The sequence below is a fragment of the Sus scrofa genome, chromosome 2 (assembly GCF_000003025.6).
Source record: "Sus scrofa isolate TJ Tabasco breed Duroc chromosome 2, Sscrofa11.1, whole genome shotgun sequence".
NCBI classification, from domain to species: Eukaryota; Metazoa; Chordata; class Mammalia; order Artiodactyla; family Suidae; genus Sus; species Sus scrofa.
The window spans coordinates 48932374-48955166 of NC_010444.4; the positions used below are offsets into that span (position 1 = coordinate 48932374).

The 22793-nt window shown below is 41.0% G+C and overlaps 1 protein-coding gene across 2 annotated transcripts; it reads left to right on the forward strand.

Annotated features, from left to right (window-relative positions):
• Positions 4984-21833, forward strand: LYVE1 (lymphatic vessel endothelial hyaluronan receptor 1). 2 transcript variants are annotated; one of them, XM_003480736.4, is made up of 6 exons: positions 4984-5273; positions 10304-10475; positions 10586-10725; positions 17848-18162; positions 19807-19885; positions 20407-21833. In XM_003480736.4, exons 1-6 carry the CDS (start codon positions 5186-5188, stop codon positions 20591-20593), a joined length of 981 nt encoding a protein of 326 aa, XP_003480784.2. In that variant the 5' UTR covers positions 4984-5185; the 3' UTR covers positions 20594-21833. The 2 variants fall into 2 exon arrangements, with proteins under 2 accessions (XP_003480784.2, XP_005661187.1); XM_005661130.3 differs by lacking the exon at positions 20407-21833 and having other exon boundaries at positions 19807-20141.

Here is a 22793-nt window from a genome sequence, read left to right on the forward strand (position 1 = left end):
TGCTATGGCTGTGGTATTGGCCAGGGGCTGTAGCTCTGAATGGACCCTAACCTGGGAACCTCCATGTGCCATGGGTGCAGCCTTAAATAGACAAAAGACCAAAAAAAGAAAAAAGAAAATAACTTTTGGGGTCCTAAGCTTACCTCAGTAGAAAGCAGAGTGCACAAGATGTGCTACCCCCAAGGAGGCAACTCCCTCATTCCTACTATAAATGTGGCCAAGAAAGATCACATGCAATAACAGGCTACAGAGGACATGGGACAAGGGAGTTTCTCCTAGAAAGCAGGATCAGGATGTAATCAAAGGTAGGTAACTGTGGTCGGCAGAATGCCTCTGCAAACCTCTCCCCTCAAGATGCGCCTCCATCCCTGAAACAGGTGCATATGCTGCTCATTCCTATTGTGTTACGTGCCTTAGGTGGCCTTGAATAGGGGTATCATCTGGTTGGACTCAACGCAATCACATGAGCCCTTAAAAGCAGAGAGATTTCTCTGGCTGATGGAGGAAGTGGAAGTCAGAGAGATGAGAGAGGTTTGAAGGGCTCCAAAATCACGGCTGCTTTGAAAATGGAGTGAACCCTGTGAGAAGATATGCAGACAGCGGTATAGGTACAGAGAATGGGCCCTGGTTGACAGCCAGAAAGGAAATGGGGACCTCCTTCCTGCAACCTTAAGGAAATGAATTCTGCCGCCGACCTGAACAAGCACAGAAATGAGGCCCCCAGAGCCTCCAGGTGAGTACCCCACCCACACAGCCCCTCTGACCCATACAACTATGAGATAAAAATAGTGTTGGTGGAAGCTAAAAAATCTGCAGTAATTTTTTTAATGCAATGATAGGAAATTGATAGAGTAACCTTTATAATATCTCCTTACTGGGTATTCTAGAACTTCTGTGGCTGGGTGGCTGCCGTATTTTGCACTCCTCTCCTTTATACATGGGAGTTTTTAATTGAGCTTATCCAGACCCTTCTTCTCCTTTACATTTAGAGGGCAGCATATAACTTGTTTAGTTCAGAGATTACCAGACCTGATGGGAAAGACTGAATGTAATTTAGAGATGGTGGATTTTGAGCTGGATGGACCTTGCATTCCTTCCACTGAGAACAGAGTGACTGTATTCTATGTTTGGAAACAGTGAACCCTATACTGGGTGATCAGAGGGTAAACTCTGGCAGAGACTGCTATGTGTTCACCAAATTATTATACCCTTTGCTCTTGGGCACATGGCTAAACTACATTTCCCAGACTCCTTTGCAGTTAGATGGGACCATGTGACAATATTCTGGCCAATGAGATATGGTAGAAGTGAAAGGCCACTTTTGGCCCCTAAAGCCACCTCCTCCACCACAAGCTTCCATGCTCGCCTCCCTTGGTTGCTGGCTCAATGGGGAGGACTCTGAGGTACTAGGTGATGGTTAAGCTACACGGTCTCTGAATCATTGTGTATGGCAAATCCCCCACCCTTTGCCACCACCATTGTCAGCCATTGGATTGTAACATGAGAAAAACAAACTGCAATTTTGTTAAGGCATTGGGATTTGGGATTATTATAGCAGCTAGACTACATTGACAAATACAACTGCCATTCTACACATTTTATTTTATTTTTGATTGCAAATTTTTTAAATTAAGTTATAGTTGAGTTACAGTGTTGGCACAACACTCTACACATTTTAGAAAACAACTAATTCCTGTAATATCAGGACCATAGAATTATACTGCTGTGTTACTTTTAAATTCACATAATTCAGTTCCTTTATTTGATAGATGATAAAACTGAGGCCCAGAGAAGGTACATGACTTGCTCAAGGTCACACAGATAATTAATATTTAAACTTAAATTTTAGCTATTCCCCTCAGTCCAGGACTCTGGGTTGGGCCACATTTCCTTCTTTCATGTCACATTTCAAATTTTCTATTTAAATTTTCATTTGCGGAGTTCCCATTGTGGTGCAGTGGAAATGAATTCGACGAGGAACCATAAGGTTGTGGATTTGATCCCTGGCCATGCTCAGTGGGTTAAGGATCCGGCATTGCTGTAAGCTGTGGTGTAGGTCGCAGATGCAGCTTGGATCCTGAGTTACAGCTGGTGCTATTATTTTAAAAATGGGCAGCGCTGCGGGTTCTCTTTCCATACCCCGAACACAGACTACCTGGCAATATTTTGTTCATATCTCCCCACTTTAGCTTTTAGCTTTTGTCAATGAACTCTTTAGGCACTTATCTTGGCGGAAAGGCCTAGAAGCTGGGACTGAGCATATTTGCACTTAACAAGAGAGGCAGCAAGTTCCCAGCAAGATTTTCAGGAACATTCCAGGGGTAGCTTGACTTCTCTCTATGGGGAGAGCCATTAAAATAAAATTGTGTCCTCTTCCAGAAATTCTTTATTAAACACCACTGCAGTCACGCAGACTCCTTTTATCTAATAATTTCTCTTCCAGGAATTTGTTTCCAAAATTTAGGTCAGTCTTCTCATTTCTCCTAAGCTTCTCATTTCTCCTAAGCTATTTCTCCAAGTGCTTGCATGGTTCATTTTTTTCCTTTCCTGTCTTCCTTCCTTCTTCCTTTTCAAACACACTTTAGCAAATGCTTGAAGGCTAACTCGCTTTCCAATGTGATGCTAGCTTTAAGGTTAATGATGAAGAGGACATGGTTCCTGCTTTCCTGTCCATCTGGCTCCCTGGTGATAGGTTCTCTATGCTACTGAGGTCCCTGTAGTCTAGGTCTTGTGCTTACCCAAGGAATGAGTTCTAAAGGGGTACTTAAGGGATATTCCCCTGGTTTCTTTCTTTTCTTTTCTTTTTTCTTTTTGTCTCTTTAGGGCCACACCCGTGGCATATGGAGGGGTTGAATTGGAGCCGTAGTCACCTGCCTATGCCACAGCTACAGCAATGCATGATCCGAACCACGTCTGTGACCTACACCACAGCTCACGGCAATGCCGGATCCTTAACCAAACCCCCATCCTCATGGATGCTAGTCGGGTTTGTTAATGGCTGAGCCACGATGGGAACTCCTCCCCTGGTTTCTTAGATGCTCTCCAAGTGCAGAGCAGATTCTCCTTTCATTATTGGTATTTTCCACCCCAATATCTAAATTTATGACCAATACTATTTGTATTGGAAAGAACTAGTTATCCATACACTGTACTTATAAATGATATTCCTTTCGGAAAAAAAACTAACACACCTTTGTGAAACGTATTACTCTCAAACCAGAATACCGTATTTACCATGGAACACAAACCACTGAAACTCCAGCAGGGAAAACAGAGAATGCAAACTGCTCATACACAGCGCAGATAAATCTTACTGTAATCAAACAAGAAAGGGGAAGTCTAGATGGAGTTTTGATCTATCAGAATACAAAAGAAGTTATTAAAGAGGGTGCTATTATATAAAGGACCCTTACAATTACTATTATAAAGTATAAATTGACTGATTTTATAAATTGTCCCCCTAGTTGTGTTTTGTAAGTATGAATTTTTTAATTTTCATTTATTGGAATACAATTGTTTACAATGTTGTGTTGGCTTCAGATGTACAGCAAAGTGATTCAGTTATGCATATACATATAACCATTCCTTTTCAAATTCTTTTCCCATATAGGTTGTTACAGAATATTTTGTAGTTCCCTGTGCTATACAGTAGATCCTTGTTGATTATTTATTTTAGATATAGTAGGTGTGTATATGTTAATCCCAAACTCCTAATTTATCCCTCCCCACCATATTTCCCCTTTGGTAACCATAAGTTTGTTTTTGAAGACTGTGACTCTGTTTCTATTTTGTAAATAAGTTCATTTCTTTCATTCTTTTTTTTTTTACTAGATTCCACATGTAAGTAATATATTTGTCTTTATCTGACTTTGTAAGCATGAATTTTTTTTTTTTCTTTTTAGGGCTGCGACTTCGGCATGTGGAAGTTTCCAGGCTAGGGGTCGAATCGGAGCTACAGCTGCCGGCCTATGCCACAGCCACAGCAATACAGGATCCGAGTCATCTGCGACCTACACCACAGCTCACGCCAATGCCGGATCCTTAACCCACTGAGTGAAGCTAGGGATCAAACCCGCATCCTCATGGATCCTAGTAGGGTCCATTAACCACTGAGCCATGAAGGGAATTCCTTAAGTATGAATTAAGTATGAATTTTTAAAGTGCCTGGTTTAAGAAGGAATCACCTGTAGTGGGATAGAAATTTTAAATGTACTAAGAAACCTCAAAGAGAAGAGTGAAGACTCTGTCCTTGGTATTTAAAAAATCATTTGTTCCATATTTTAGGTTCCACAAATAAGTGGCATCATATAGTATTTGTCTTTTTCTTTCTGGCTTACTATAAGCTTATACTAAGTCTTATGCTAAGACTCTATATACTAAGTATAAGAGCATATTTAGTGTAAGAATCTCTAGCTCCATCCATGTTGCTGCAAATGGCATTAGTTTCTCTTTTTTATGGATGAGTAACATTTGGGGGTTCTTTGGATGCAAACTGTTATATTTGGAATAGATGGGCAATGGATCCTACTGTACAACACAGGGAAATGAGTGTGATTGGGTCACTTCGTTGTACAACAAAACTCAATGAAACATTGTAAATCAACAACAACAACAACAATAATAATAGTAATAGTATCATTTGTTTTCATAAGTCTCAGCCTCATTCCCCACAGATCACAAGGATATGCATTTGGAGGGAATAAAAACCATCCTGATTGTAAGAAGAAAAAAATCGCAGCCTATGCTCAGTCTCCTTCAGACAGAGCCATTCCTAGGAGTATATTAATGAATGGGCTCCACAGTCAATAGCAATGAACTGGGTCAGGAGTGAGCTCGTGGTGGGAGGAGGTGGTGACAGGGAAGATGGGAATTGTGGAAACCTTCAGCAGTTCACCCTGTGCTATCTGCCTTCCTCATTTGTGTGTTTTCTGAGTCAGCATTAGCTAAATTTTCCAGAAAGCCATCCACAAAGCACAGCCTGGGCATTCAAGGGACGTCACTCATTTCCCCTAGTGACCTTGACAAGTCAGAAGTTTGAAAGCAGGGAAATCCGCCTGTCTCCGTTATGAAGTGGAGCAGTGGGGGGGGTGCCCAACATATTTTCAGAATTCTCCATCCAGACGGGTGACTGTCTGCCTCTGTTACAACCGGTGCCCCACTGAGGTGCTTCTCTGGCTCTAAAGGCATGATGGCCAAATACTTCAACTTGCTGTTACTTCTTGCTTCCCTCTGGACCACTCGGCTTCTGGTCCAAGGTGCTCTCCGCACTGAAGGTAGGTTTCTTACCAGATTGCCAACCTGAGGCAAGGCAAGATCTTGCAAGCTGTCCTAAGCCTGCTAAATCCGTGACTGAATTTCTGGGGTGGGGGTGGCCCTCAATATCAACAGAAGATCTCATTGGCAGTACTGCTCTGCCAGAAATGTTTTCACCAGATTGTCAACTTCACAAAAATGATTCTCCTTTACCTTTACATCATCTTGCTTTTTATCGTTTGGTTATGTGATATTTTTAATGGGAATATTTTGAAACAAAACGTTGAGGAGAGAGCACTTGTTCTAAAAAAATGTTTCATTGAATAAACAAAAATGTTTCAACATGATGAAAAATGTTGAACAATCACTAAGCCTGGAGGTAATGGCTAACTTTCACAGAATATTGGCCTGTTTTATATTTCTGAAAGTATCAGTATAATTATTTTAATTTCAGTTTTACTACCATGGAATGCATGTTTTTAATATGCAATAAATAGCAAATTAACTGAAAAAAAATCTGTGAAAATTTAGGTTTAAAAATTAGCCTTCAGCTCCCTACCAAAAAAAAAAAAAAAAAAGACTTGAAATGACTTCTGGGCTTTTGAAATGCCTAAATGGTAACCTCATTCTGCATTGTAGGCAGAAAAATTTGTAACCACCAAGTACTCATTACAGCTCTGAGCAAATGAAAATCTGAGCACTTTAAAAGGAAAATTATGTATTCCCATGCTGGACGATGCCCATACTGAGGTATAAAATATGTTGGGAACAGACATCCAGAGTTGATTGAAATATTGTTGTATTCACTTTTATAAGGGAAGTTAGAGTTATATGACTGATTTTTTTCAAATACCACAACTGTTACATTCAAATAAGATTAGCCCTCTTTGAATCCCCCTGGGAGGTCTGTTCACTTTTCCCCAAAATACTGCCATCACTCAAACTATTGTGACCCTCGATTTTGATATTGACTCCTCACACTCTTTGGACCATCCTCAATAATGGCCAACTTTTTCTGAGGGAAATAAAATTTGGGGAACAACTGACAGTTTTACAGAGCCATGATTGTGGAAAAGGTGGTTGATGAGGATGAGTTAAATGAGGATGGAGATTAGTATTTTTGAGGATGTGTGTGTGTGTGTATGTGTTGCAGATATATATATTATATACATATACACATATATTATATATATATACATATACACACACACACATATATATATATATTATATAACATCTTATGATCAGAAAGACAGGGAGTTCTCATCGTGGCTCAGTGGTTGATGAACCCGACTAGCATTCATGAGGATGTGGGTTCGATCCCTGGCCTCGCCCAGTGGGTTAAGGATCCAGTGTTGCCATGGGCTGTGGTGTAGGTTGCAGACGTGCCTTGGATCTGGCATTGCTGTGGCTGTGGCCTAGGCCGGCAGCTTCAGCTCTGATTCAACCCCTAGCCTGGAAACCTCCATATGCCACGGGTGCAGCCCTAAAAAGATAAAAGACCAAAAAAAAAAAATTAGAAAGATAGATAGATGATAGATATCATATGTAGATGCATAGATGAAGGAATAGGCTCAGTGAGGCCGAGTACCTTGCTGGATGTCATAAAGGTGGTAAATAATAAAGCTTGGGCTAGATTTCAGCACTGTCTGAATTCTAGGTATTATACTCTTTCTATTATGCTGGCTGTTTCCTAAGGAAACTTTAGGAAGGGGTTACTGGAATAGCCCTTGGATTCTAGCTCTCCGTTTTTGTCCCTAAATAGGAAAGCATAATATCTACTATTTTTTGACTGCCTACTGTGGACCCAGCCTCCTCTAGGTACAAGTTATGTAATTTTAAAACGCTGATAAAAATTCTGTAAAGGAGTTCCTGTTGTGGCTCAGTGGTTAACGAATCTGACTAGGAATCATGAGGTTGCAGGTTCAATCCCTGGTCTCGCTCAGAGGGTTAAGGATCCGGCATTGCCCTGAGCTGTGGTGTACGTCACAGATGTGGCTCAGATCCCGCATTGCTCTGGTTGTGGCACAGGCTGGCGGCTACAGCTCTGATTTGACCCCTAGCTTGGGAACCTCCATATGCTGCGGGAGCAGCCCAAGAAATGGCAATAAGACCAAAAAAAAAAAAAAAATTCTGTAAAGAAGATGAAGCCATCCCTCCTTTACAGGTGAGAACACTAACTTGCCCAAAGTCCCAGAGCCAGTTAAGAAAAGAAATATTTAAAGCTAGATCTGTTGCCTGGGATAGGACTGTCATTACTCATAACAATAATATTTACATTATTTACATGTAAATATATCAAAATGATATATGATGTATGATAAAAGAGTACCAAGACCACATCACAGTGTAATTAATATACCTTCTCTATAGGTTTTCCCAAAGAAGCAGCCATAGAGGTTTGAGCAATAGCAAGCTTCTGAGTTAAAGGAGCCAAATTTCAGGACAAAGGGTGTGTTCCAAGAGTCAGTTCTAGTTGTGTGTGTCTGTGTGTTCCTCTTCTCCCATTGCACAATGGGCAGCAGAACAGTATCCTAGATAAGAACTGGGATTTTAGCCTCAATCATAATTGGGTTCATGCCCCCAAACTGCCACCTCGTTGCTCTATATCCTTGGGCTCAGCAAAGTTACTTAATCTCCCCGAGCCTCAATTTTCCATTAAAAGAGACAGGCTTTGGCAAAGAGTAGCATCCACAGGTGATAGAAGTTTCAATTAACATTGGCATTGATATTAACATCAGTGTTGGTGTAGGTATAGTATTAGTGCACACAGTCGTAAGAGGCTGGTCTGTCACAAACACCCATATTGGGGTGTTGGCTCTCTGCCGCTGTGAGCAGAGTCTGGAAGCAAACAAAGCTATTCACAAATACCATACATCATATTCATTTCGCTTCTCTTACTCCCTGCTCCAGAGCACAGAGGACTTAGAAATGTTCCTTCCGTGTTTGTAAAAAGAAACTTCCTTTTTTTTCACTATAAATATTTTATTTATAGCAAAGCTTACCACTTATGTAAGTACATTTTACTTAATATTAGCTTTTTTTTTTTTAACGGCCCCACCTGCAGCATATGGAAGTTTCTGGGCTAGGGGTCAAATTGGAGCTGCAGCTGCAGGCCTGTGCCACAGCCACACCAAGGCCACATCTGCTTGTGGCTATGCTGGATCCCTAACCCACTGAACAAAGCCAGGGATTGAGCCCACATCCTCATGGACTCTAGGTCGGGTTCTTGACCTGCTGAGCCATAACAGGAACTCCAATATTAGATCCTTCTTAATGATTTTAATTTTTTTTCCATTATAGCTGGTTTACAGCGTTTTGTCAATTTTCTGCTGTACAGCGTGGCGACCCAGTTACACACACATAAACATTCTTTTTTCTCACATTATCAGGCTCCATCCCAAGTGACCAGACATGGTTTCCAGTGCTACATAGCAGGATCTCATTGCTAAACCATTCCAAAGGCAATAATCTGCATCTATTAACCCCAAGTAGATCTTAATGCTATAATCTACTTCAGTTATTTGAAAGTCATTTTAATAATGAGGTATAAGTTACTAGTTGAAAAATAATTGTGAAAAAGATGGACCATTATTCTAAATATATTAGATGTACATTAATACAGATATCTAGTATTGGTATTTCTCCTTTAAATGATAACTATATTTTATTATTTATTTATTTATTTTTGTCTTTTGTCTTTTTAGGGCCACACCCGCAGCATATCGAGGTTCCCAGGCTAGGGGTCTCATCAGGGCTGTTGCTGCTGGCCTACGCCAAAGCCACAGCAATGCCAGATCCGAGCCACGTCTGTGACCTACACCATAGCTCATGGCAACACTGGATCCTTAACCCACTGAGCAAGGCCAGGGATTGAACCCGCAACCTTATGGTTCCTAGTCGGATTCGTTTCCGCTGCGCCAAGATGGGAACTCCAAGGATAAGTATATTTTAGTACTGAATTGGTAAATAGTTTTTTTTAAAGTATCATTTTATTCTAGTAATTATAAGAAACTTCCTTCAAATACCAACTTGGACAATAGTCAAAACATTTTACTGGGCATCCAGTGCACAGATTTATGTTCAAGCAATTACTTGGGAGATTGAAATGCTCTTTTATGGGCTTTTGTGGATGAAGTCCAACAGAAATAAAGCAGCAGAATGCAAATGCAACTTTGCAACTTCATACAGATATATGAATCCCGGAACCCAGAGGGAAGAAATCAAAAGAATGCTCAGATTCATTAGTTTTTGAGTACGATATTATTCATATCTTAATTGTTCAACCAAAGTGCTTTGAAGATAACGTAATGCCACTATGTTGTGATTTATTGAGCATCTACTATGTGTCAGGCACTTTGATGAGCATTTTTATTCGAATTAACTCATTCAGCTTTCACTACCCTATACAATAGCTGCTGTTATCTTTCATTTTCTAAATTTGGAAACTGAGGCTCAAAGAGATGAAGTAACTAGCATCCCCTAGACTCTGCCCCAGGAACTAGTAGCCGAAGTTTCTGTGTAATGAACAAGGCACTTTAATGCAGTGAGAGATGATGGACTCAGGCCTGGTGAGAGGTAGAGCGTAGATCAGGGCAAGCACCCTCCTAACTCAGGAGGATGTCCTTGTGGGAAATGCCTGGTCTATGTCTTGTTGGTTCTTTTTGCTTTTTTTTTTTTTTTTTTTTTTTGCTTTTTGCTTTTTAGGCCCACACCTGTAGCCTATGAATGTTCCCAGGTTAGGGGTTGAATGAATCGGAGCTGCAGCTGTCACAGCAACGCCGATTCAAAGCCACATCTGCGATCTATACCACAGCCTACAGCAATGCCGGATCCTTAACCCACTAAGCAAGGCCAGGGCTGAAACCCAGGTTCTCATGGATACTAGTCGAGTTCCTGTTGCTGAGCCACAAGAGGAACTCCCTGTCTTGTTATTTCTAAACTTAATCCCAGCTGCTATGTCGAGACAATTATATTCCGCTAGGAAGGAGAGCCTGAGGGCTGGGGCTAGGACAGCGGCACACTGAGGGCCTCTGTGATTCCTTTGCAGAGCTTTCCATCTCAGGACCATGCAGAATCATGGGGGTCACCCTGGTGAACAAAAACACACAGTCACAGCTGAATTTCACAGAAGCCCAGGAGGCCTGTAGGCTGGTGGGACTAACTTTGGCCAGCAAAGACCAAGTTGAAGCAGCAAGGAAATCTGGCTTTGAGACCTGCAGGTGAGAAACAGCTGGATTCCCAAACCCAGCGGGAGCTCTTATGGCTCTGTGTTCTTGTTCAGCCATAGAGAGCAAACGCCTCCACTCAGTTCGTGTGTGCTCTGTTACAGCTATGGATGGGTGAAAGATCAGTTCTTGGTCATCCCTCGGATTTACCCGAACCCCAAGTGTGGGAAGAATGGGAAGGGCGTCCTGGTTTGGAGACATTCCCTCAGTCAGAAGTTCAAGGCCTATTGTCACAACTCATCTGGTAAGTCCGATCCACGTGTTTTCTCCCTTGTGGCATGTTTTCTCCAAGTTTCTCCAGCTCTGTGACCTGGCTAGGAGGAGTTGGCCTGAGCAGCAGCAGAAGTAATCACAGTGATGGCTGTTGAATCCTCCTAAGACTGCCTCTTTGACCAGGCTGGAGGTGGCAGTGTGCCCATCAGAGGAAACAGGGAAAATATGACAGATGGGCGACATAGGAAGAGGGCATGCCCAGAGGGTCCGGTACCCAGCCCCTGCCACCTTCTAAGAGAAACAAGAAGGGAAAAGAAACATCCACAATGGACAGTGCAATGCACAAAGTTATCTCGCCCAACCTTGACAGTCTCCCTAGGAGATGGGCATTATCATCCATGTATTTTGCAGATGAAAAAGCTCAGCTCAGAGGACATAACTATGTTTGTCTGAGGTCTCCTTGCTATGAAGATTCACACATAGATCTCTTCCCATTATCCCACATTCCACTAAGGAGTAGAAGTTCAGATGCTACATTTGATGTTTTTTAAGAATAAGACCCAATTTTCAGTTTGTGAAGGGAGGAATTAAAGCTAGAAAACAGAACAGATTTGCCAAAGGTCACATGGTCATCCCTTTAACTGTGTTTGGGACCTCAGCCACCTTCGCCCAAGTGCTCTACCTAGGTAACTTCTCAGAAAGTTTTCCTTTGCCTGAATGCTTGCCCTTACTTGATTGTAAAAATCTCTGTTTGAGTACTCTTCACACGTACTCATAAATCGGACCTTCTAAAGGTCAGATGGCTCAGGGCTCATTCTCTAAGATCCAGGGGATAAAAGTATACCAGCAATTTTTGTGGCCTAAAGGCAGCGTAAGGTCCAAGGAGTTCTCTGAATCAGGGGGCCTTGACCTACGAAGGTCCCTGAAAGAGGCTTTGTCCATTTCCCTCGCTTCACAGATGAAATGATTGTAGCTCAGAATGGAGGTTTGGCTTATTCAAAGTCCTGCAGTCAGTCAGTGGCAGAGTCAAGACTGGAATATAAAGCTTCTTCCCACATCCCCCCCCCACCCCCAGCATCCTTTTTCCCCTCCTCTGCCTCTTCTGCCTGTCACTTTTGGCTAGAGAATTGGTGGTCTGCCTGCCTGCTAATCTCATAGCCAGCCCATGCCTGTCAAGTGGCCTGGCCTTTTAGCAGTCTGACCTTCCTGCCTGCTATCTGTGCAAATGATAGGACCCCTAGCCCTCTGGGCTCAACAAAAAGGAGTTGGGGCATGTTAGTAGTAAGAGGAGAGGCATAAAATAAACTCTGTGTATAGGAATAAAAAGTGTGTGAAAATAAATTTTAAAAAAAGATAACCCTGTCCTATCTGCTGCCTGGTTGGTAGTGACTGTGAAGGACCACCCACCACTATTAAAAAAAAAAAAAAGGATTCAGGGAAGATGACCTGGATTTGCATGTTTTCTCATGGATTCATTTAACTTGTCCTGTCATTCCCTACTTCCCATATACTTAAAGTGAAGGGCAGAATCTTGATTAGACTCCTGTCCACTATGCTGGGCAAAAATACTTCATAGATGATATCATGTCCTTTAGATCATATCGTAAAGCATTTCATGTCAGTATATTCCACTATTAATATGCTAACTTTGATCATTTAAATAAGATGGCAGCTGCCAGACGTTCTAATTAACTCCGAAAGATATCTATTTCCCCTTTGTAATGAGTATCAAACCTAGAGTGTGATATTTTGGCACCATGCAAAGATTCTGACCCCTCAATCATTTTTTTACCTAGTAGTTCAAGCAAATATTGATGATTCCTGCTCGAATCAATTATTACATACAGGGCTGCAAAATGCTAATTTTCTTTTCTTTCTTTCTTCTTTGTCTTTTCAGGTCTGCACTTGCAGCACATGGAGTTTCCCAGGCTAGGGGTCAAATCGGAACCGCAGCCGCTGGCCTACACCACAGCCACAGCAACACCAGATCCAAGGCACATCAGTGACCTGTTCCACAACTCGTGGCAACGCTGGATACTCAACCCACTGAGCAGAGCCAGGGATCAAACCCATGTCCTCATGGATACTAGTCAGATTCACCACTACTGAGCCGCAATAGGAACTCCTAAAATGATACTTTTCTAAATCCATTCTTCATTCTACATTTATTAGCGGGCAATCTTGGATAAAGAAGAATCACTCTACCTCCCTCCCTTCCTCCCCCACTTCTCTCTCTCTCTCTCTCTCTCTCTCTCTCTCTCACACACACACACACACCCCTCCCCCTTCCCCCTTATACTATCATAGGCACATGGCATTTTACTTAGTCTGTGTGTTCAATGTTGTAATAAGCTTTACAGTTATTATTCTTGCATTCTTTTTGATGCTCAAATTGGCCCCAGTTCAACAAGTGGGAGTCCCTTCTAGTTTACTCTTGTGTCCTTCATCCCTTTAGTATTTGAGTAAGTCATAATAACACTTCTCAGGCTCACTTTGTTCTTTCTCTTTTCCAGACATGGCATCAGTCATTTATTTCTCCAAGGGGGGAATGGAGAATGGTCCTTAGTTCTTTTTAATGGTCCTTAGTTCTTTTTAATAACTATTCTCATTTTTATTGCTTCTTTTGAGTGGTAAGCTAGAAAATATATATATTCATTTTGCATTTATATTTCCAACTCAAATTTAATAATTCAAGTTTTTTCTTTGTTTATTTTGTTTTATACTTGCATCTTTTTTTCTCTAATATGGAAAATCTTTCTTCCCAATAAATAATATTAATGTATTTTCTTATCCTACAATATTTTCAAAATTATAAAGCCATTACTAGGAATAATAACCCTACTGAATGGAATTTGAGATTCCTTTGCATTTCTTTTCATACTCAGAAGATAGCCATCTAAGGATGTACTGTCGGAAAATTGTGTGCAAAAATGACTTGAGAAAATTTGCTACTCTGTGTGGTTATGTTATTGTTTTGAAATAAGTTAGATTCACCTGCTTCTGCCTGCCATCTTCGTGACGATCAGAGCGGCTCTAACCCTTATCCTAACACTAATCCTGAACTCACCCTATATGGTTTTTTGGTTTGTTTTCTTTACTTTCTTTTTTATTGCTATCTTGTGAGTTCTGGTGAACAGAGTAACCTTATATCTGACTTTAAACCTTATCCTAATTATCTTTCTATTGCTATCTTTGTGAGCTTTGGGGATCAGACCAAAGAGCCCTTAATGCTCTGTGTGTACCATCTGTTTCATGCTATTCTCTCTGCTACATGCCCCTCTTCCTCATCATCTGGCTAATTTGTCCTCTTTATTCACTTTCAAGTGCATCTTCTTCAGGAAGCCTTCCCTTACTCCCGATGCCTATATATCCTCTTGGATTCCAATCACACTGTGTTTCATGTTTATCAGCACACTTGGCACATTCCAAAGAAATTGTATTTATAGTCTGGAGGGACAGAGAGCCAGGTCCTAACACTTCCAGAAGAGACACCCTGTATTCTCAACCAGTTAGGGACTACAGGACCAGACTGCTGCTGATCTCTCACATGGTATCCTTCTTGGCTACACTTAAGGAACACAGATGCAAAGGAACTGATTCTTACAGATCTTACATATTATGTCATAGGTTCGGCTAGGCCCTACACATTTACTGCTGCATCAGTCCTTGGTAAAATGATACAAGTCAAGTGTATCACTTCTACTTTCCAGGAGAGGTAACTGATGCTTAGAATGTACCTTGCTGTGGTCGCAGTCAGTGAGGGACAGAGCCAGGATATAAATCTCGAGCCCTGCCACTTTCATGTTGCATCTTCCCTGGTAAGGACCACACATCAGCAATATACCAGGCCAAGGATGGGTTTTTGGCATGAGTTTTTTCTTTTATTAACTCAATGCATTTTATTATATTTATAGTTGTTTGGCATGAATATTTTTAAAAGCTCCCTGGATTATTCTAACCCACAGTCAGAGTTGAGAATCACTTTTCTCTAGAAGCTCTCTATGACATAAGTCTTAGAATTCCAGGTACTTCCAGGTTCCCCTATTTCTGTGCTATTACAATATTCTCCTTCTTGACTCCTGGTTGTGTTCTCCTCAGTGTTTCATACCTCCACTGATGATTCTATTGCTCCTCTGCTCCCCAGCCTTGTGGGGCTTCCTTTTTTCAGAATCTGATGGGAACTCTGAAGCCTTTTGCTCTTTTGCACATTAAACTAGGCATGTATGAGAACTTTTGTACATCAGTTGGGAGGTTTGCGGACACCAGCTGAAAATTCCTTCTCCTGCAGCGTAAATTCCAAATCCTTGACCATGGCAATTATGACTCTTTTACATTCCGGCTCCAATTCCTATCTTTCCAGACTCATCTCCTACTTGCAGTCTTTCTTGCTCCCTCCCATACACACACTCTACACTCTAGCCAGATTTTTCTTCTTATCATTTTCGAGCACACCTACACTTTCAACTTTTGGATTCTTGAGTCACACTAGGTTTTTTGTTTTTTTGGTTTTTTTTTTTTTGTTTTTTGGCCGCGTTTGTGGCATGTGGAAGTTCTCAGCTAGGGTTCATACCCAAGCCACAGTAGTGACAACACAGGATGCTTAACTGCTAGACCACGAGGGAATCCCTGGGTCGTGCTAGTCTTATTGACTGAGACATCCTATTCTCTTTTCTATACTATATGAGCTGGAGCTCTATTCCAGCCATTCTGGCCTTTTATTCATCTGACATGCTGAGATTATTCAACTGCAGGCTCTTGAACTTCCTGTTCTCTTTACCTGGAAGGTTTTTGCCCTAGATCTTCAATGATTGACTTCTTTTCATTATTCAGGTCTCCGCTTAAGTATCATCTCCCCAAAGAGACCTACTCTTACCACCTTATCCAAAGTATCTGATCCCATCCAACCCCTTCCAGTGTGATCCTTATCCTGTTTCATTATCTTCTCAGCATTTATCATCCTCAGAAATTTCTTGGCTTATTTTTTTTAATCATCCCTATTCTTCCTTTCAGTAGCATAGAAGACCCTTAGGACCAGGAACTTGGCCTTTTTTGCACCTAGCACAGTGCCTGGCACAGAGTGGAGCTCAACAAATATTTGTTGAAGGAGCGTGTTAGCCCTCCAGACCTGCTCAAATGCCATTTCCTCTGTGAATCCCCAGTGACTTTCCCCTACCCTCATCAAAGTCCTTCTGTCCTCCTGGAAACAGGAATCATGCCTTATTTGCCTCTGTCTTGTCAGTGCCCAGCACAGTATATTGTGTTCAGTATGTTTTTTCCCCAGATATAAAAAAAAAATGTTCACTTTTTGAAGCACATGCTTGAGAATGGGAAATGTAGCTAAAATTCAGGGCAGAGGTCAAGGATGATGTCTATTTGAGTGGAGGTCTGTTCAAAGTAAAGTGAATAGTATAAAATACTGACTGAATGTGTGTATATGGTCGAAATGTTTTATCATATTTACGACAGCCTTGAATGGTAATTTTTACTTAATATTCAAAAATAATAGAATAATCTTTTTTTCATAACTAACATTCCAGCTGAGGCTACCCGTTGCCACTCATAACTAGGGGTGTAAAATAGATGCAAATGCATATTGTATTATATTGCATGGCTCTGTCATTTACTGGCTATGTGACTTTGGGCAAGTTATTCAATTTCTCTGAATGTCACTTTCTTCCTCTATCAGTGAGGGTTGTATAAAATTGTTGAATGAAGTGTCATGGTTAACTCAGAGCAAGATGTTCAACCAATGTTAGTTTCCTTTCTACCACATTCAAAAGATTGGAGAACAAACCTACATCCCTCCTCTGCCCCCTCCCTCCTTTTTTAAAAGATTTTTTTGATGAGAACAGAGAAAATGTTTGATGAAAAAATTTGGTTTTCATAGATCTTTGTCCTGAAGTTGTAGATGTGTATATTTGGTCTCCCCATCTACCCCTTTCTTCATTTCATTTTTCCTTCCTTCCTTTATTCATCAAATTTATCGAGCATGTACTATGTGCCAGGCATATACCATAATGACCAAGACAGACAGGGGTCCTTCCCCCAGGGAGCTCACTGTCCAGAGGGGAGCAGTGTAATGAGAATCATGATGGGGGAAACACAAAGAGGTACAAGAACATATGTCTAGGGACCCAGTCTAGTCATCAAGTCTGCCTAAGGAAGAGATGTTCAATATGAGACCTGGAGGACAAGGGAGAGCTAAATAAACAGGGTGCCAAGAGTCTTACAGGTGAAGAAAGCATCCTGGTCAAAGGCTGGGATGTGACAGAAAGCATATCAAAGACCTGATGGAATTGCAGTCTGGTGGGGGAATGAGAGGAGGACTTATTAGGTGAGGCTGGCCATGTCAGCAGGGCCAGATCATGGAGAGACTTACAGGCCATGCTGTAGAGGCCATGCATAGACGGATTCTAAAGAAGGAAGCCATACGATTTGATTTGCATTTTTTAAAATTTTCTTGTTAAAATATAGTTGATTTACAATGTTCCTTCAATTCCTGCTGTACAGCAAAATGACCTAGTCACACATAAATATACATCCTTTTTTTTCATTCTAACCCAAGAGATTGGATATAATTCACTGTGCTGTACAATAGGAACCCATTATCCATTCTAAACATAATAGTTTGCATATACCACCTCAAAACTCTCTGTCCATCCCACTCTCTTCCCCCCTCCTCCCTGGTAACCACAAGTCTGCTCTCTATGTTTGTGATCTGTTTCTGTTTTGTAGATAGGATCATTTGTGCCATATTTTAGATTCCATGTATAAGCGATATTATATGATATTTGTCTTTCTCTTTCTGACTTTCTTCACTTAGTATTAGAATCTCTAGTTGCATCCATGTTGCTGCAAATGGCATTATTTTTATTACAACACTATTCACAATAGCCAAGACATGGAAACAACATAAATGTCCACTGACAGATGAATAGATTAAGAAGATGTGGCACATATATACGATGGAATACTACTCAGCCATAAAAAGGACAAAATAATGCCATTTGCAGCAATATCAATTTGCATTTTTATAAGACCATTTCAGCTGAAGTATAAGGGGGTTGGAGAGGAGTAAGACGAGAGGCTGAAAGATGAGTTAGGAGGCTGTTGCAATACTTACTTGTTATTTCACTCTTCCCTCCCTTGACAGATACTAGGACTAACTCATGCATTCCAGAAATTATCCCCACCAATGATCCCACATTCAACACCAACACTGCACCATACACAACGGAAATGACTGTCAATGACAGAACATCATCATCATCTACCAATGGGCCTTCTTCCTCTGTTATGTCCACTGTGGCAACCACTAGTCTTCCTCTGGCTACCACTTCTACTCCACGGAAAAGAAAATTAATTTGCATAACAGAAGCTTTTATGGAAACTAGCACCATATCTACAGAAACTGAACTGTATATTGAAAACAGGACAGCATTCAAGAATGAAGCCATTGGGTTTGGAGGTAAAAATTTTCTGTCTGCATTGTGTGTGTGTGTGTGTGTGTGTGTGTGTGTGTGTGCACATGTGTATAAAACAGAGAAGCTAATCTATATCCCGACTGGGTGCTCAGGGCCTGCCAAATACAAATAAAATCTTAATGCAATTTGAATTTTATAAAGTCATAGAACTTGAGGTGTCTAAAAAACCTTAATGATTAAACTAAAAATCATGAGTATAAAGTGGCTTCACTTTTTTCAAAATTTTATTTTATATTGGGGTATAGTTGATTTACAATGCTATGTTAGTTTCAAATGTACAGCTAAGTGATTCAGTTATACATACACATACATCTATTCCTTTTCATATTCTTTTCCCATATAGGTCATTACAGAATATTGAGTAGAGTTCCCTGTGCTGTACATTAGGTCCTTGTGGATTATCTAGTTTATATAGTAGTGTGTGTGTGTGTGTGTGTGTGTGTGTGTGTAAATCTTTTTTAGGGCTGCACCCATGGCATATGGAGGTTCCTAGGCTAGGGGTCGAATCAGAGCTGCATCCACTGGCCTATGCCACAGCCACAGCAACTAAGGGATCTGAGCTGTGTCTCCAGCCTATACCACTACACATGGTAACACCAGACCCTTACCCACTGATCAAGGCCAGGGATCAAAACTGCATCCTCCTGGATGCTAGTCATATTCATTTCTGCTGAGCCATGATGGGAACTCCTTAATCCCAAACTCCTAGTTTATCCCTCCCCACCCCTCACCTTTCACTTTTGATAACCACAAGTTTGTTTTCAAAGTCTGTGTGTCTATGTTTTATAAATAAGTTCATTTGTATCATTATTTTAGATTCCACATATAAATGATCTATGATGTTTGTCTTTCTCTGTCTGACTTCACTTACTGTGATAGTCTCTAGGTCCATCCATGTTGCTACAAATGATGTTATTTCATTTTTGGGGCTGAGTAATATTCCATTGTATATATGTACCACGTCTTCGATATCCATTTCTCTGTCAGTGGACATTTAGGTTGCTTCCATGTCTTGACTATTGTAAATAGTACCGCGGGTACATGTATCATTTTGAATTATGCTTTTGTCTGGATATATGCCCAGAAGTGGAATAGCTGGGTCATATTGTTACTCTATTTTTAGTTTTTTAAGGAACCTCCATGATGTTTTCCCTAGTGGATGTACCAGTTTACATTCCTACCAACAGTGTAGGCAGGTTGCCTTTTCTTTACACTCTTTCTAACTTTACTTTTAAAATGCGAAGACTTTTAAAAAGAAATTACTCTCTATTACTAGGTAGAAGTTTTAAGTCCATATATATACACACCTTAAATGCCTATGATTTGTTTTCCTATTTAAAAGGAAGGGTCTTACACTTAATTTGCTCCAAACCTGTCATCTCAAAGCCACAGAGGAAATGGACTCCGTCATATTGCAACAGATAGAATAGAGCAGGAGAGGCAAAGCCAAGGATTCTATGAGCAAGAAGCCAAGAAGCACATTTGGGCCCAACACCCTAATGACCCCTGTGTGGCCACAGAGGAGGCTCTTCTTCTGCTCTGTCCCTGTTTTCCATCATGTGTAGGGATGAATCACACCAACATCTACTTGAAGGACAAACAGGCCCTATGTCTGTCTCTTCCCCTAGGTATTCCCACAGCCCTGCTGGTGCTCGCGCTCCTCTTCTTTGCTGCTGCAGCTGGCCTCGCAGTTTGCTACGTCAAAAGGTGGGGTCGTTGGCACACGGTTGGTCTTGTCATCTTTTTCACATCCATATCTTGTGTTTATCCAGGGTCGTTAGTAGCATTTCCTTGGTCCAAATGGAGATGGTGGTCCTCTTATACTGTAGACTTTCTCCCCTACCTCACCGATCCACCCAGACTTTCCTACTATTTCAGCATGTGTATGTTATCCTGCCTTTAGATACAGATCAATGGCTGTTCCTTTGAATGTAAAAGAACAAAAATAAAACATTAACATCTAGGGGAAAATGTATTTGCTTTATTTGATTTTCAAGTCTTCGTTTTTGATGAGAGGGTTGTGAGTTTAGCCTGGGAACTTTCGGCCCCCCTAAAGGAACCCATTCAGGTGGGGATGGATTGAGGTATTTGAGTGTGCGTGTGTTAGCATCTCTCTGAAATAAACGTACCCTGTGTATTATACCAATACGGGCCATCACAACACGTTATCTGTTGTTCTATGTGATCCATAGAAGTCCCTCACTTTCAGTTTATGTCTGTGCCCGCAGGTATGTGAAGGCGTTCCCTTTTACAAACAAAAATCAGCAGAAGGAAATGATTGAAACTAAAGTGGTGAAGGAGGAGAAGGCCGATGATAACAACCTGAATGAGGAATCAAAGACACTGGATAAAAAGCCAGAGGAGCTCAAGAGTCCACCCAAAACCACAGTGAGGTGCCTGGAAGCTGAAGTTTAAATGAAAAAGAAATGAGAGGACACACTTGAGGCTGATTTCCTTCCTGATACACATCCTGGTCCCAGCCGGGGAAACTAAAAGGGTCAGGGACCCAAACAAGAAAGTCCACCCTTGGGTCCTAAATCACATCAGCTCAGGGCTACCGTTGGACTCTGGAATTCACCAAAGGGAATTCCCTTTTTCTCACTGCAGTCCTTTCTGGATCCTCTTTCTGCTACCTCCAAAGCTTCCCACTACCTTTCTAGCCCGGTCATGTCCTAAAAATAATCTCAGTGGGAGAGAGGTGCTTGTGCAAAGCACGGGGACCTATAACAGCTCAACAGAACGTGTCTGTCAAGAGGCCTTTAGGCTGCCTGAGAATAGGTGAGTCAAGAGCCAAGAAATCATTGAGATCAAGGCTTTGACTATTGACTGACTCCATGGCCCAGATCCTTTCTTCAGCTCTGGAAAGGAAACACTTACACCACCTGGCATGTCTTTCTGAGCCAGGCAAGAGCAAAAGAAGGAAGGAAAAATTTAGCACCTGAAGGCCATGGAGATTCCCGTGACTTGCAACCCAATAGCCAAAAGAAATAGAGAAAAAGGATGAGGCTGAGGATATTGATAGTGTTTATCAGTAAGGATTATAAATACAGACAGGGTCAAAGTCTTCATCTCTGAATAACTGAGTTGGAATCACTTTTTTAAAACCTATATACACTTACTGTGCTCTCTTTCTCCTGCTGCTATTTTCTTTAGAAGAATATACTTTCACATGAAACCCCCTCAAATCTTACAAATGTCTGTTTTTGCCAAGTTATAGAAATTATTACTGAAAAAAAAATTAGTGTTAAAAAGAAGTCAAATTTAATAAACGTTTGCTAAATGCCTACTCTATGTCAGGTGCTGTGCAAGTTACTACATTCTGCAATTGAATATTATTCATCAAAAATTGCATATAGTGGAATGAAGTATGAAGCTAATTTTTCTTCAATGTTGATATCCCCAGCTTATCCACTTCTAAAACCAATTTTTCTTTGGTGAGACTAACTTACTCATTATTTTCTCATTAATATGGCCACCATTATAACCTTAATTTATTATTAGCATATCTGAAAACTACTTTATTACCTCTATACACTGAAGCACATTTTTTAAAGTCATTACTAAATGTATCACTAGTTTTCCTATTTTCCAGCAAAAGGAGCCTGAGAGATGCAGAAACATTTGTGCTGAAAAAATAAAAGCATTTAGAAAATTTCGTTGCTTTCTTTTTTACATAGATGCATTATACCTTTCATGCAAAATTGAGGTAATCTGTTGTTTGCCAAAGTAAGAGAGACAACTTTGATCACTGAAATACATTTGTAAACCCAGTAGTACATTCATCACATCATCAAGTGGGGCTATTCTTGCTTCAGATAGGCTTATTTACGTAGGTCGAGTACACACACATAAATTAGTCCTTAACTTCAGGTTCAGGTCCTATATTGCAATCTGTTTCAGAGTTCACAGGGAGCTGGTGATTCAGGATAGCTCATTTGTTCTGGTTCTCTAGCTTTCTCTCTCTCTCTCTTGCCTTTCCCTCTTAGACTGCTAATTTCTTCTTCTCCACATCAGGCACCCCACAATTCCATAAGCCTTTCAGTTCAGAGGCCATAACCTGCTGACAGAGTCTTTCATGGCTGGCCTCGAGTATTATCTTAAAATCTGGTTTAGGGAGTTGCTGTTGTGGCTCAGCAGAAACAAATGTGCCTAGTATCCATGAAGATGTAGGTTCAATCCCTGGCCTCATCCAATGGGTTAAGGATTCGGCGTTGCCATGAGCTGTGGTGTAGGTTGCCGACACCTCGGATCTGGCATTGCTGTGGCTGTGGTATAGGCTGGCAGCTGCAGCTCCATTTTGACCCCTAGCCTGGGAACCTTCATATGCCACAGGTGCAGCCCAGAAAGAAAAAAAAAAGCAAATAATAATAATAATAATAAAATCTGGTTTAACTGCCAAGAATTTAACATCAAGAGATTTCACCTATTTATATTTCTGTTCCCCTGAAAACAACCAAGATATGGAACTGGAGGACCCGTATTCCCTCATAGCCATCATTGCTGATACAGAGCAGTGGCTGCCTCATTTAAATGGGCAATGCTCTTTCTATCTTACCGCAGCCCTCACTACTCTCTATCGCACCCTCACACCAAAGTAAAGGTGCCATTTCCTGTG

What these genes read in the sequence shown, in the direction of transcription:
- LYVE1 (XM_005661130.3), top strand. Translation starts at nt 5,186, where the DNA reads ATGATGGCCAAATACTTCAACTTGCTGTTACTTCTTGCTTCCCTCTGG. An exon ending in AGGTGCTCTCCGCACTGAAG is followed by an intron (nt 5,274 to 10,303) that starts GTAGGTTTCTTA and finishes ATTCCTTTGCAG; the next exon opens with AGCTTTCCATCTCAGGACCA. An exon ending in CTATTGTCACAACTCATCTG is followed by an intron (nt 10,726 to 17,847) that starts GTAAGTCCGATC and finishes CTCCCTTGACAG; the next exon opens with ATACTAGGACTAACTCATGC.